A 14,543-nucleotide genomic window follows, 5' to 3' on the forward strand; every position below is an offset into this window, starting at 1 on the left:
TATTGCTTACTATACTTATACTTCTTAGTTTATACAGCAATAAAACAGAGCTCTTGGTTGTGGCCCCCAAGGCGCTGCTCCAGAAGGTTGGAGATCTCATCCTGGATGTTGACAGGTGCGCCATCTGCCCATCCTCTGAGGTCAACCTTGGTGTAATCCTGGACGCATCCTCTCTTTCCAGACTCACATCAAATCCATCACCAAATACGCCTTTTTTCATCTCAAAAACATCTCCAGACTCCGGCCATCACTCTCTGACTCCGTGGCAGAAACCCTCATTCACCTCCCGTTTGGACTACTGCAATATGGAGTCCTGTCTGGCGTCCCCAGCAAAACAGGCTCCAGTGTCCAAAACTCTGCAGTGTCCAACTCTTGGTGTGGGTAAGGACCCTGGCAGCAGATCACCCCAACCATCATCCACCTTCACTGGCTCCCAAGTCCCGCATCAAATATAAATATCCTTTATGCCTTGGCCCCACAGTACCTCTCCGACCTCCTCCATCCATATCCCACCCCGAAACCTGCGGTACTCAGACGCTGGCCTGCTCTCCATTCCCCACACCATGCAGTCTGTAGCCTACCTTCGGAGACAGAGCCTTTAGTGTTGCAGCCCCATCCCTCTGGAACACCCTCCCTGCAGATATCCGAAATGCTACATCCTTGGACATTTATAAAAAAAAAATAAAATAAAAAAAAACTCCGGAAACACCACCTGTTTACCACAGCCTACAACCTCCTAGCCACAGTAATTATGTAGTGTCCTTGGGTTTCTTGAAAGGCGCTATATAAATACAAGTTATTATTATTATTATTATTATTATTATTATTATTATTGTTATTATTATTATTATTATTATTATTATTATTATATCCCAGATAGATCACATAGATTAAATTAAATGCAATGCAAACATTCTGATAAATACATAACTGTAAATGGTAATATGTATAGGCAAATACAGTTTATGAATTGTCAGCAAGCTGCATTGACAAATACAGTTGTGAAGCTGCATTGATAGGCTACAGTCTATGAGCTGCATTGATAAATACAGTTTATGAAGTTGCATTGATAAATACAATTTATGAAGTTGCATTGATAAATACAGTTTATGAAGCTGCATTGATAAATACAGTTTTGTCTGTTGTATATGGGCGGGGCCTCGGTCTCCGTCTCGGAGTGTAGGGCGTGAGTTAAGCGGCTGGTGGGCGCGCCCGCTGCGACGTTGCGGAGGCTTCAAGATGGCGGAAGCCCTGACAACTCAGGAGCAGCTGGTAAGGGTCTCTTTACGGATTGTTTTCCTCATCTCCCCATCATGTTCAGTGTGTACACATGTCACCTTCAGTTTCTTCCCTAACCGGCGATTTTTTTCATGTAATTTGTCACGGTGATGTCCCTGGGAACGATGTGGTCTAGTAAACAGCAGCTGGCCCGTTTGCACCCTCCTGAGCCGACTGACAGCAGTTAGCATGTGTGTTAGCATGATGGCGTTTGCTACTAGTAGTAATAGTAACCTAGTGATCATTTAACCGGCCGGCTGTGTATCTCGAATACTCGCTCCTTTGATAGCCCAGCTTTACATGGATCACATAGATATGTCCATATCGCTAATGTTAACTAACGACACCTCGTTACCCAGCTATGGTTTGCCCCATACATGTGGCTTCTAGTGTCTAAAACGGTATCGTTAGCCATCCAGCTGCCACATGTAACCTAGCTGCTGGCTAATGCTAATAGCTATTGTTGACTTGCAGGGAATTTCCTCGATAGCAATGTTGTTAGACGTTAAAAATCATGTTGGACCAAGTGTGAAGGTTAAAAATGACCAAACACTGATTGCCTCAAGTGTTGATTGTCATAATGTACCATGACACAGATAAGACAGACCAAGACCATGACACGAGTGTGTTTGCGATGAGCGAACTAGCTCGCAGTGTGCTGCCTATCAGATTTACGGCCGAGAATTCACAGAAGTGATCCTCCGGTTCCTAGCATTGTTGTTGCCATCACTTTCTAGCGAAAGGGGTGGGCCTGACTTGGATAGCAAGCATCAAATGTTACGCAGCAATTCTGACGACAGCTTCATTTCATAGCTAACGTTACTTGTTTTTATCTTCATCAAGCATTCACAAGGTTAAATGATCTATGAGCTAAGTCAGTGGTTCCAAAACGTTTTCACATCAAGGACCAATAAACTAATAGAAATTAGACCACTGGCCCCCATTTGATAAGATTTTGTCTCAGGGTCCTGCATCTGATAAAATTTTTTTGCTTTTTAGATGTTTTATTACAGAAAGATGGGTTAGGGTTAGGGTTACCCATGACCAAAATAGTCACACATAATGTCATTGTGATGCTGATGGATGGAATTAAAGTGAAAATAAATGGTTCCCCCTTTTGCTGGGTTACCCCCTGCAACTTTGGGACCACTGAGCTAAGAAGTTACAGGACACGCTTGTACTGCTCCCCAGATTTGTCAATGTGTTTCTTGATAGCTATCATCACTTTCCTGTAACATTAATCAGTGCCAAACTGCCATGAGGACACATGCTGTTTAAAACCTTAGTAGTTTTAGTTTTAAAGACTGCAGCTGATGCAAAACGCTGCTGCCAGGCTTTTAATTTGCAGTGAGAGAAGTAGAGATGGTCCGATACCATTTTTTGCTTCCCGATTCTGATACCTGAACTTGCGTATCGGCCGATATCGAGTACCGATCCGATATCAGTGTGTCATATATTTTGTTTGGTTTTAAGAACTGTATACTACTATCCCTGTATGGATGTGATATGATTTCTATCTTTGTTGTCGGTCTGGCTCAGGTTAAACTCTTTGTGAAACATGAATGCCACAGAACGTTCTTTTATTATCCAGTTTGACAGTCAGTTATAACGGAAAAGAACATAAATAAACTACTTTAACGTGTTTTTTCTTTAGGGCTTTATTACGTGGTATCGGATCGGTGCATAAACTCCAGTACTTACCGATACCAGCGTTTTAGGCAGTATCGGAGCCGATATCGGTATCGGAACATCTCTAGAGAGAAGTGAAACAAATCACACAAACTTGCTGCCCTACACTGGTTACCTGCAAGTTTTAGAATTGATTTTAAGATTGTACTAATTGTTTTTAAAACCTTGAATGGTTTGGCTCCTGCCTATATGATCTGCTCATTCCCTATGACCCTGATTGCTGCTTGAGATCATCTGGCAGGGCCCTTCTAATGGTTCCAAAATCTTGACTAGTCAACAAAGGTGACCGGGCTTTTGCTGTCCGGGCCCCTCATCTGTGGAACTACCTGCCTGGGGATCTCAGGCTGGCAAACTCAGTATCTTCCTTTTAAATCTCTTCTTAAGACTCACTTTTATCTCATTGCTTTTTCTTAACCGATGGTATTTGTTGTGACTATTTATGTTATTGTATATTGTTATATCTTAAGTTCTGGATCTTATTTGCCTCCTCCTTTCATTGTAAATCACTTTGTAACTTTGTTTTTAAAAGGTGCTATATAAATACAGCTATTATTATTGTTACCTTGGATTAGTCCTACCAAGGCTAGCGACCACCCTGGTGCTGATGTTCAGTTACTGGCAGTTGCATACAGTATATCCAATGGGTGTGATTTAATGGTACCCTCCCTGACTTGTTATAATGCCCCAAATCTGAAAAGGTTATCCCAACTTACTATTTGACATATACCAACATGTTTTGACAACATCAACATTGATTTAGGGAAAGAATGGTGGTGCAGTAACAGAATTTGTAAGTGCAAGTGCCCTTAAAATCCCACATTACTTGATAAACAATTGTTGAATCATGACACAATAAACAACCAGTAACTGAATGCCAACTTGAGGGGTGTCAAGGGCACTAAAAAGTACCTTTTGCTGTAATAATGTGTGTCTGATGTGATCCCTTGCTTCTCTTGTTTGATCAAAATAACAGGACCTGATGTTTGATACGTTTCCCAGAATATGTGTAGTGTGTGTCTTTGTGACCTCAATATGACTCCAGTCACAGTATATTCTTAGCTCAGACTTGAGACCATGTCACAGACTGAAAGTCACAATCTTTAAGTCCAGGTGTTGTGACTGCATAATTGACCAAATTACCATTTTTGTATAGGCTCATTATTGTGCTGATGACATGATTCCACACATGTATTAGTGTTTCTCTTAGTATGGGTCGGTCGGTCTGTCTGTCTGTCAAAAAAGGAGCAGGGGTACTATTTATTTCACACAGCTAATGCCAGGGTATTTAATGAGTGTGTGTGTGTGTGTGTATATTTCTGCTCTTCATCCAATAACACATTCTTCATCAAGGTTTGGGTGCATCTTGATACCACGTCCAAAAAACAATTCATAGGGAAACCCTGTATTTGGATTAGTTTTTCACTTGACATCTGCTTTCTTTTTCTTTGTCCCATGAGAGAGTAGATTCAAGTTTTGTACGTAGCTGATGAGTTAATCTGTCGTAGCATCACAGATTCTCCTTTTTCTGGTTATATATTTGGAGGACAGCCTGCTGCTACCTTCTGAATCACACATTTTTGTAACTTTGAAAGGGAAAGAAATACAAAGCTGTGGGGGCTGACTCATGCATTTTTTTTGTAATCTCGGTCCTTTTGCTGGTAGCTCTACTACCTAAATTCCAAGCCATTCCATTTTTTTTTTTAACCAGTTTTTTCTCTGGTTATTCCCCTTTTGCACAAAGGTATATATTTTTGGCTTTAATCTCACCTCACACACCAACACACCGTCTTATTCCTTCCATCTCCTCTCATGTTTTCCCCAGGCTGTGGAGGAGTTCCTGGGTGAGGTGCGTAGCCGGGAGCAGCCTCACAGCGCTGGGCTCGTGTCCCAACCAACAGCTGTAAAGTTTCTTATGGCCCGCAAGTTTGACGTCTCAAGAGCCATCGACCTCTTCCAAGCATACAAGGTACAGCAGTGCTTTGATTGGTGACAAAACTGAGATGACTATTCACTTTCTCTATTATCGACAGGAAACCACAGGGCTTAATTAGGGCTGAATGTTTTGGGCAAGATATTCAATTACAAGATTTCTGACCTGATCTTTTGTTAATATTGTGATTTAAATTGCGAAAACTTTGTTTAGACTTATTTGATGGTGTATACCGTAAAAACTTGATAGGTTTGTACTAGTAATAATCACAAACTTTGCTTGTTTGTAAATGAAAAGAATGAGGTCATTTGATGCAGTTGCTTGCTGCTGTAAAGTGTTGCCTGACAGTGTAAAAGTTTTGATATCTGACTGACGACACCTAATGATATGTTGACAGCTCTCCAGTGTAGCAGCAAACATGCTTGCCAAGTCATAACCATGTCCTGTTAAAACCGACCTGTTATCCAGTTCTGAATAACAGCGCTCTTATTAACACACCTTAACTCCTGTATTGACAATGGCAGCACATAATGCTACAGCTTCACTTCTTCTTCAGTTCTTCCGTGTCTGCCGTAAAATTTGCTCCGAGCGTTCCGCTAAGAGGAAACTCAATAAATAGCTTACACTACGCTAACGTAATTTTTGCCGACACTAGATATCAAACCAGAGCCAGAGACTATATTTTATCAAGTTGCTGTGAGTTTAAAATGTACCACTTCTAAGCAGAAGGCAGAATGTAACGTCATCTCAGAGCCTGACCGGGCAAAGCCTCTCTTCCTCCGGGCAGCTGCCTCCATCTTACACAGACTCACTCTGGGTCCGGTTCCACAGCTGCCTGGACCATGGATGTCTAATAATAACGGTCTGTACGCCGTCGTGGACATTTTCACCGTTCGGACCAGAGGACTTGAAGTAGAGGAACGATTTTATCCTGGAGAGCACTAGAGGAGAGCGCACTCTCACTGATTAAAAAAAACAAGGCTGCTCAAGTTGGGCCGCAGGCAAACAGTGTCTACCTTTTACCCTTTCTCTTAACTGTGAATGTTGGTATTGAAAGTGGTCGCAGTAGGAGGTCTACTCAAAATGTTTTTTTTCTGAAGTATAACTATTAATACATTCCAAGTCCTGCATTCAAATATTTTCTTTTACACAGTTTTCTAGTACACCGTAAGTGAGGTGACCTCTAGCTCACCCAGTAGAGTGTGCTTCCAATGTAGTCCTTGGCCCTTGCTGCATGTCGTCACCCCTCTCTCTCCCCTTTCCTGTCTTTAAGCTCTCCTATCAATTAAAGACCATAAAAGCCCAAAAGAAATAATCTTAAAAAAGTACACAGTAAGTCAGTAGTATACAGTTGAGTTCCATATCTTTTAAGTGTATTGGGGGCCTATTATTTCGGGGTACAATGAGTTAGAATTCTAGTATCTAGACATCATAATACATGTATAGCTGTTTGGGGCACTGCTATGAAAAACCCAGCACGGGTTAGAAAAACTCTGGACAACAACTAAATTTAAGTTGATAATGATGTTATTTTAATTTCCCCTTCTCTCCTGTCTCTACATCATGTATCGAAATTAGAACACAAGAATCAAAGAGGGCATCATCAATATCAACCCTGACGAGGAGCCCCTACGCTCTGAGCTCCTGTGTGGCAAATTTACAGTCCTGGTGAGTGTTGAAGCCATTGCGAGCCACATTTCAGGGTACAAAGAAAATTGTACACATGCTGGTCATTTAAGAAGAGTCTGTGTATGTGCAATGCATGTCAGTCTGCCTGCCTTTGTGTGTTAATGAATAGAGATGGAGTAAAAGATGGTCTGAAAATGTCTATTTTTATGAACGGAATGTATTGCTGCCCTTTCTCACAAATCACATCGAATGGAATCATGTGTATGATAACCTGTTAATGTTCCCATCAGCCCGGTCGGGATGCAAAGGGTGCAGCTCTAGCGCTCTTCACTGCTCGTCTCCATCGGCCAGACGTCACCACCCACAAAGCTGTGCTGCAGGCCATCATCTATCAGCTGGACAAAGCCATAGAGAGGTGATGCCCTAACCCATTTAACATACAAATGTCCTATTTTCACTTTAACCTGTTGTTGTGGTATAGAGTATTGCAATTTTTCCTCTGTTGATTTTGTAGTGGCAAAATTTCTGCCGCCACGGTACCAGAAGTAGGGCAGACGCACAATGTAGTCGCGGTTGCCTTTTAAATTATCCTGCCGACTTAATGCAGGATAATTGGCTGCCGCTCACATTGCAATTTAACAACAAGTAGAACTATTCAGAGCATAGGCACCGATTTATTTTCTCTATTTGTTTTCCTCAGTGGGTGCTCACGGGCGCACACCATTTTAAAAAAAAAAAAAAAAAAAAAAAGTTGTCTGTTGTTTGGACAGACCTGCCCCCACTGCTAAAAAAAAAAATCTTAAAGGAAACACTGTATTGCCTTATTTCTCTCAGCTATATTTTTTAAAATGATATGCATTTCTTATGGCAAGCTTCTTTACCCTCTTCCTCTGCTTTTAATTTGAAAATCTTAATTTCTCCCCAGTGTACAAACTCAAAGAGACGGACTCATATTTATCTACGACATGACCAACTCCAGCTATGGCAACTTTGACTATGAGCTCTGTGTCAAGATCCTCAATTTGCTCAAGGTAAATAAAAGGAACATCCTCTGTCTTGTCTCTCTTATCTGCCTGCCTTCAAGGTTTTGGTGTCAAACCTTTCTCTCTGAAATTAAAAACCACTTTCACTGTTTTGTCTGTCTGATCTCTGTATTTCCTAGGGGGCATTTCCAGCTCGTCTAAAATGTGTCTTCATTGTTTCATCGCCTCTTTGGTTTCGAGCACCTTTCGCGGTCCTCCGCCTGTTTGTGCGTGAGAAGCTGAGAGAGAGGGTATGAATGTCGGTTTTCAGTTGGAGTTATGTCATAGTGTGTAAGATGTTTGGTTGTCATTCGTCATTTGAAATGTGTTTTCTTTCTTTACCATTCACCAGGTGTGCACAGTGAAAGCTCATGAGTTGGCCAGTCACATCCCAGTCTCCTCCCTCCCTGAACACCTGGGTGGGACCTCCCAATATAGCCACGTGGCTTGGATCCAGTCCTGTGTTAACACACACACAAACAATGTTCAGGGTGACACACAAGAACATGACACACAAGACTGTGTGGGAAGCCTGCTGCGCTCCTACAGCTTAGAGTGCAGCAACACAAGCGCAGGCGCTACACTGTCACACACCCAAATAAATACACAGTTAGGTTCCGAGCTAGCCGTGGCTAACTCTAACTGCTACGATGATAGCAATGCTAACCCACATAACCACTGCGGTGTGGCGGACGGCAGGACTCGAGGTCAAGGACTGTATCAGCAGAGCCCACAGTCTGCTGCAAACAGGCCGCAGGGGAACCACCAACACTGGAACGGCTCAGCAGTGAGCGTGGCCAACATGGCTGTTAGTGGCTCTAGCCCCAACGCTAACATGAACGGTCGTGGCCGACAGGCCCCTCCCCAGTCCGACACGCCCCCGGACACACCGCTTTCCCAGAAAGTTGATGGAGATGCAGTGGACGGCGAGGCAACGGACTCTGCCCACAGTTCTCAGAATGACGATGTAAAGGAAGAGTATGGCGAGGAAGAGGAAGGGGTGCCTCCGTTGCCCCAGAAATCTTTGCCTCGCCCCCCCCACCAACCTACCTCCCAGTCCCCACCCCTGTCCTCATCATGGGGTCCTGATGATGAGGACAGCTGCATGGAGGCATCCATTCACATGCCAGAGCATGGAGGCATGACGGTTCATGATCTGGTGGAACATGTGAAGAGAAAGAAGAAGAAGGGGATTTATCAGGAGTACGAGGAGATCCGAAAGGAGCCACCAGCAGGCGCCTTTGACTACTCCAAGTAAGAGATAAAAAATTATGTTTTCCTGGGCTCCTCTGTCTTTTTCTGTGTTCTTTGGTCTCTGCCGGTCACTTCCTCTATTTCCAGTCTCTCTGTACCAAGGTGAAGGTAAATTACGTGACAGATGACACATCAGTCCACCGTTTAAGTCTGTCATGTTACCTCACATTGTATTCAATTTTTCCTTTACAGGAAACTGTCCAATCAGATAAAGAACAGGTACAGTGATGTTCTCTGCCTGGACCAGTCACGGGTGCGACTCTGCCAGCTCTGTGATGACGAGGATGAGGTAATGATTCAGTTCTCTGGCTCTCTCTTTTTTAATGATAAAACGTTATTACTCTGTAGAAGATGGATGATTTTATGGATGTTTGATGCTAAATTGTGACTTTGCTGCCAACATCAGTCATATTAGTCCTCTGTTCCACCTTCTAATAGAGAGTGTGTATTGGTTACTTCTTAGAGAATGTAATGTTACATATTGCATGCATTTAGTTGAGTAATTAGTGGAGGGCACTGATACGATCCGTAGAAGACTGGTTGGTTGTAAACATAAATGTTTAAAATTGATTTCAACATTTGGGTCTATTATTTGTGATGTCTTCCCCTGTCCTTATCTACTGTATCTGATATGTGTGATTGGAACGTGGAATGCTTGACAGCATCAAATACAGTGGGTTTTATGTGGCTAAAAGGCAAAAAAAAGTTTTATTGGCAACCTGGGTCTTATTATTTTGGTAAAATTAATACGTTATCGTAAACAAAAAAATAATAATAAAACGAATTGATAATAAAATAAAAATAGATTTTAAACATAAAGTAATAGCTGTTGGTCGGTCTGCTGTCTGTCAAATCACAATTTTAATGTTGCTAAAATACCCGATCAATCATTCAGGGACATCTGGGAAGTCCAGCTCTTGTATATACTTCCCTTATCCAAAGGGTATGCAAAGAAGGTATTGGAGATTTCCACTGGAGCAATACCAAGCGTCTGGCTAGTAGGACTCTAGTCAACAGTTTTAACCATTTACTGCAATTAAGTGACTGGCCTAAAAATAGACCAATAGTAATGTTCACTGTCCTCCTACAGGAGGCAGCAGATCCTAACACCACCCTTTTCTGCTGTGTGTTTTGCAGACATCAGATTACATTAATGCCAGTTTCATGGATGGCTACAAGAGGAGCAACGCCTACATTGCAACTCAGGGTGAGCAGTTCTTGACACAAACTACGGTCCCACTCCTTATTATCTTTATATCGTCCTCCATGCAATTTACACCTTTTCTGCTCCAAATGCTACTCTGTCCCCCCTCAGACCTCAGTAGAGTAAAGTTCGGTGTTACCATGACCTGACAGACTGTTGTGTCCTTCAGGTCCTTTGCCAAAAACTTTTGGTGACTTCTGGCGCATGGTGTGGGAACAGATGGTACTTATCATTGTCATGACCACCAGGTGAGACTCCTTTTACATCTGAGTTTTGAAGTCAATCGTGTGTTGGTGTACAAAGGGGGGTTTGTATAGTGGTAGTGATAGTCCAAGTAACAACATATCCTCGATGAGCTGATGATGAGATTATAAAAATGTGTGCTTCTTTGTATCTCAGAGTGGTGGAGCGTGGGCGTGTCAAGTGTGGTCAGTACTGGCCTCTTGAGGAGGGCAGGACTGAGCAGCATGGATACTTCTTGGTCAGGAACACACACATCCAGGTGTTTCAGGACTTCAAACTCTCCCATCTTGAACTTTACAACACACAGGTAAGTCACACCGACTTAGAATCTCTTACATTTTTAATTAATAATACATTTAATGAATTAATTAATTTAATAATACTTGGCATGAATATTTGCCCATATTCTCATACATGCCATTAAAAAAGCAGTCTGATATATTGCTCTATTCTTCTATGGACCTTTGTGGCCTTTCCTTAGTCTGGAGAGAGACGGGAGGTGTGCCACTACCTTTATGTCAGCTGGCCAGACTTCGGGGTGCCCAAAAGTGCTTCTGCTATGTTGGACTTCCGTGAGCATGTACTTCAGAGAAGGGAGGCTGCAGTCCAGAGCCTGGGCTCCAGTTGGACGGGGCCTCCAGGGGGTCCCCCTGTGGTTGTGCACTGCAGTGCCGGCATTGGCCGCACAGGTAAACGCATGTACCATTGTGGGGTTTGAATATACTTTTAAAATACACTTAGTGGTCACATCATTAGATGTGTTTATGTTTATGCAATGACATAGTGTCTTTGAGTCATGTGGCTTTGTGTTGGCATACAGGGGTGGTGTAACTGTAAAACACAACAATTTAGTAGGACTGGGTATCATTTGAAATTGTTCAGTACTTGTCAGTGCAATACCCGAGTTTCGGTTTTGCTACAAATCCCTTTTTCTTATTTTTTTATTTAACAAACCAAAGTTACAAAATGTCAAATGTTGTCTAAAGACAGCAGTAGTATAACATGTACTTCTAAAAGTGGTGATATAATGATTTAACCTCTCTAATTAAAGAGTAAGTAAAAAAGAGTGTGAAGCAGGTATTAGATACCAGCTTTTAGTACTATATTTTTGACACATAGCCTTCAAGATATTCTTAAATGTATTCTTAATAAAAATAAAAACATATTCTTAAATGTGTTGCCACTGTGATGGCAAAACGAAGTCCTTCCCAGTACTAGAGTTTTTGATTTTCCTCATGGTGTCATATTGTCAAGGCTTTCTTTGTGACCTGCTAAGCATGTGGATACAATTGGGTAAGTTTTTTTTGTGCAACCTCTCCATCTTATTTCTGTCCACCTATGCTCCCTGACCAGGCACGTTCTGTACACTGGACATCTGCCTGTCCCGGCTGGAGGACATTGCCACAGTAGATATCCGTCAGACAGTGCGGCGGATGCGTACACAGAGGGCTTTCAGCATCCAGACCTGGGACCAGTACTACTTCTGCTACACAGCAGTCATCGAGTACGCCCAGCGCCATGGGAAACTGAGCCCAGTGCAGTGGTCTGACTCAGACCTAGAGACAGACAGCGAGTGAGGGACACATAGAAAAATGGGACAGCCAACCTAAGCCGAAGTCATAGGAACGAAAGAGTGAGGAATGACGTTTTCAGAAAAGAGGAGGGAGATGATTCTTCTGCCATAAGAGAGAAGAGACAAAGGATGGAGACCTTGTTTTGGCTCTTGATGTAATGACACAGACTCTCACAGTTGCTCTTCCTTCACATGAATGGATCGGCAGAGGAGGTGAAGAGCTGGAGAAAAAACACAGGGAGTGGGGACTGTGAATTGCGTCACCGCTTGAGCAAGCTGTCCTGCCAATTTCCGAGCCCCTTTTTATTTAGCAAACTACAGGGGGACTTGGCCTGCCCTGAACCTGTCTTGTTGACAAGATAGTTGTACGAGTTGTAGCATTTTTATATTGACTTGCACATGAGGAATGACAAACTTGAACTTTACCCTTTTGAAGCCCTCCAAACCCCAGTCTTTGTTCCTTTTTGTATTTCTTGTTCCTTTTCAACCCTGAACACATCTGTGATCACAGATAAATTGTAAGGGGTGTGAAAAGGTGAAACTTGTGTTTTTTATTTTATTTTTGAGATTAAATGGTTGTACGTGAGGAAATGGTTGTTAAGTGACAGTGTGAGCCATTTAGTCCATTTTTGTTTTTCTTTATTTTCCATGTCCTTTTTTTTCTATGGTGCATTTTCTACGTGTGTTTCATATTTGTGCATATGTAGACTAACTTTTCAAAGCCAAAGTCCTCACCCTGAATGCTTGGATGTACTCCTTACTGAGATATTATAGACTGAAGCCCATGTATATTCTTGTAACATACATTTATACTTTATTGTGCATAATAACAACCTCTGAAAGAAGAGCAAAAAAAAAAGCCTTGTTTAATAAAATTGAATTAACCGTGAGAAGAAATATCTATGTAGTGAGCCAGGCTATGACAAAGTATAGAGAAGAGTTCTTGTATTAAAACTGATATCGTATTGCAAATCTGTGTGATTTGTCAGGTCTAACATCATCTTTACTGTTGGAGCGTTCTAATTGGACGATCTTAAGTAATTTGGCCTTAACTTGATTCACTGCCTCGTCGTTCTTAGACCTAAACCATACCTGAAACTGTAAACTTTTATTTCCCCTTTTGTTCTTTCCCCTTTTTGAATCGTACTCCCTTGATACCACAACTGTTGTGTTATATTCTCGAGGCATATTCTGCCTCAGATAATTGTGCCTTCAAGTTTTCCTAAGCTTAATGTCTCGCTAGTATAGTAATAACACCTAAACGAGTGCACTTGAATAGTACACGTTGACTGTGTGTCACACAGGAAACCCACATTTTGCCTACAGTCCTGTACATAGTACACTCGTTATGAATAACGTGAAAGTAGGGAGTTATCTGGGACTAAGCTCTGGTTTGAGACATGGCTATTCTTTTCTCATTTGACCTCAGGGGGTAATTCTAGTGTTTTTTGCCTAGTGTCAAATATCTGTTTCTGGGTTTGCCTCTGGTAAATTATCATTTAAGAAAAAGACTATATCAACTTTATTTTGTATTTTTTACTGTGTATCCTACTATATTTATGTCTTTGTAAAACTTCTACAATATTGAAATCCGTGAATGTTGGTACGATGCTACGAAGAAAAACAAACCAGTTGTTGCATTTGATAAGCTGAACAAATCAGATGGGGAGTGAAATATATTTTTTGTTTTTCTCAATGAAATTTTGGTGGAAAATGTCACTTGCCATTGTATTTTCAGAACTGACTTGTATAAATAGTGATTGTTCAATTCTAGGACAAAAGGGGGGGGGGGGGTTAAGGTGAAGCTAACAAGTATGTTTTTAGACAGCTTATTGTTAAACTCAGTAACAATTACATTGTCTTGTACTGTGTGGTACCCAATGCCAAGGACAAAGCAAAAAATAGCTATCAAGAGAAAAAAGAATAGCAAAAAATACAAGTGGCTGCCATTTCTGTTCACAAAACCCCAGCTTGGTGTCTGTGAGTAAAATAAATATATATTTAGAATGGGTTAAGATTTATCAGCATGGAAAGCGAGCTTTGAATGTTTTTTGGGTAATGGTGTCCGAGCAATTAAGTCAAGACAGACATGGATATTGTTGGTGAATGTGGACCCTGCATCCCTCAATGCTAAAGGCCCAGGCTCACCCAAAAGATTTTTCTTATCACACATCCTCAACAGCCTACTAGCATGGACCTACCAGTGCAGCCTTGCATCCACGGACACCAAAAGACTCAGAAGCACCATGGGAACATTACTGAAGATTATGTATAGACACAAAATGGGAGCGTGTAAAAGAGTCTTGGTATCCATTTTAATTTGTTGTAAGAGAAATAGAGAATGCAATGTGCATTTGTCATTGGTGTTCATTTAATGTTTCTTACTGTGCTTTTAAGTTCTCGTGATTGGCCTTTTACATGCTGTCAGCCCGGCTGTCCCATTAAAGCAACGGTATTACTATCTTGAATAAGTACAAACCGAATGTGATCTCCTTTTGACTGGATAGTGTGGTGCATAGAATAAATGTGCAGCATGAACATGTACACCATGTTTTCAACAGATGTTTTCCAAGCAAATCTTTACTTTCCATTCAGAGTTGCTGTTTTCTCAGCTTGTCGTGGAGTTTTTCTCCAAACAACAAAAGCAGCCAGCTTTAGGCTTGAAGATGTAGGTTTGTGTCAACAGACTATGGTCCGTGCCTGGCACCAGTGAAGGAAAGT

The 14,543-nt window shown here is 41.8% G+C and overlaps 1 protein-coding gene across 2 annotated transcripts; it reads left to right on the forward strand.

Moving 5' to 3' along the window:
- Nucleotides 1-1,208: 1,208 nt before the first annotated feature.
- On the forward strand, nt 1,209-14,382 carry ptpn9b (protein tyrosine phosphatase non-receptor type 9b). 2 transcript variants are annotated; one of them, XM_078259832.1, is made up of 13 exons: nt 1,209-1,272; nt 4,790-4,933; nt 6,476-6,565; nt 6,817-6,941; nt 7,452-7,557; nt 7,689-7,799; nt 7,901-8,802; nt 8,995-9,091; nt 9,940-10,009; nt 10,176-10,254; nt 10,406-10,556; nt 10,731-10,938; nt 11,603-14,382. In XM_078259832.1, exons 1-13 carry the CDS (start codon nt 1,240-1,242, stop codon nt 11,824-11,826), a joined length of 2,340 nt encoding a protein of 779 aa, XP_078115958.1. In that variant the 5' UTR covers nt 1,209-1,239; the 3' UTR covers nt 11,827-14,382. The 2 variants fall into 2 exon arrangements, with proteins under 2 accessions (XP_078115958.1, XP_078115967.1); XM_078259841.1 differs by lacking the exon at nt 7,689-7,799.
- Nucleotides 14,383-14,543: the final 161 nt, after the last annotated feature.

The sequence above is a fragment of the Sander vitreus genome, chromosome 2 (assembly GCF_031162955.1).
Source record: "Sander vitreus isolate 19-12246 chromosome 2, sanVit1, whole genome shotgun sequence".
NCBI lineage: Eukaryota > Metazoa > Chordata > Actinopteri > Perciformes > Percidae > Sander > Sander vitreus.

Bases quoted from the DNA above. Each gene is read 5' to 3' on its own strand.
- ptpn9b (XM_078259832.1), top strand. From the start codon at position 1,240: ATGGCGGAAGCCCTGACAACTCAGGAGCAGCTG. The intron at 6,566-6,816 runs GTGAGTGTTGAA...TGTTCCCATCAG, and splicing joins GTGGCAAATTTACAGTCCTG to CCCGGTCGGGATGCAAAGGG. The intron at 7,558-7,688 runs GTAAATAAAAGG...TGTATTTCCTAG, and splicing joins AGATCCTCAATTTGCTCAAG to GGGGCATTTCCAGCTCGTCT.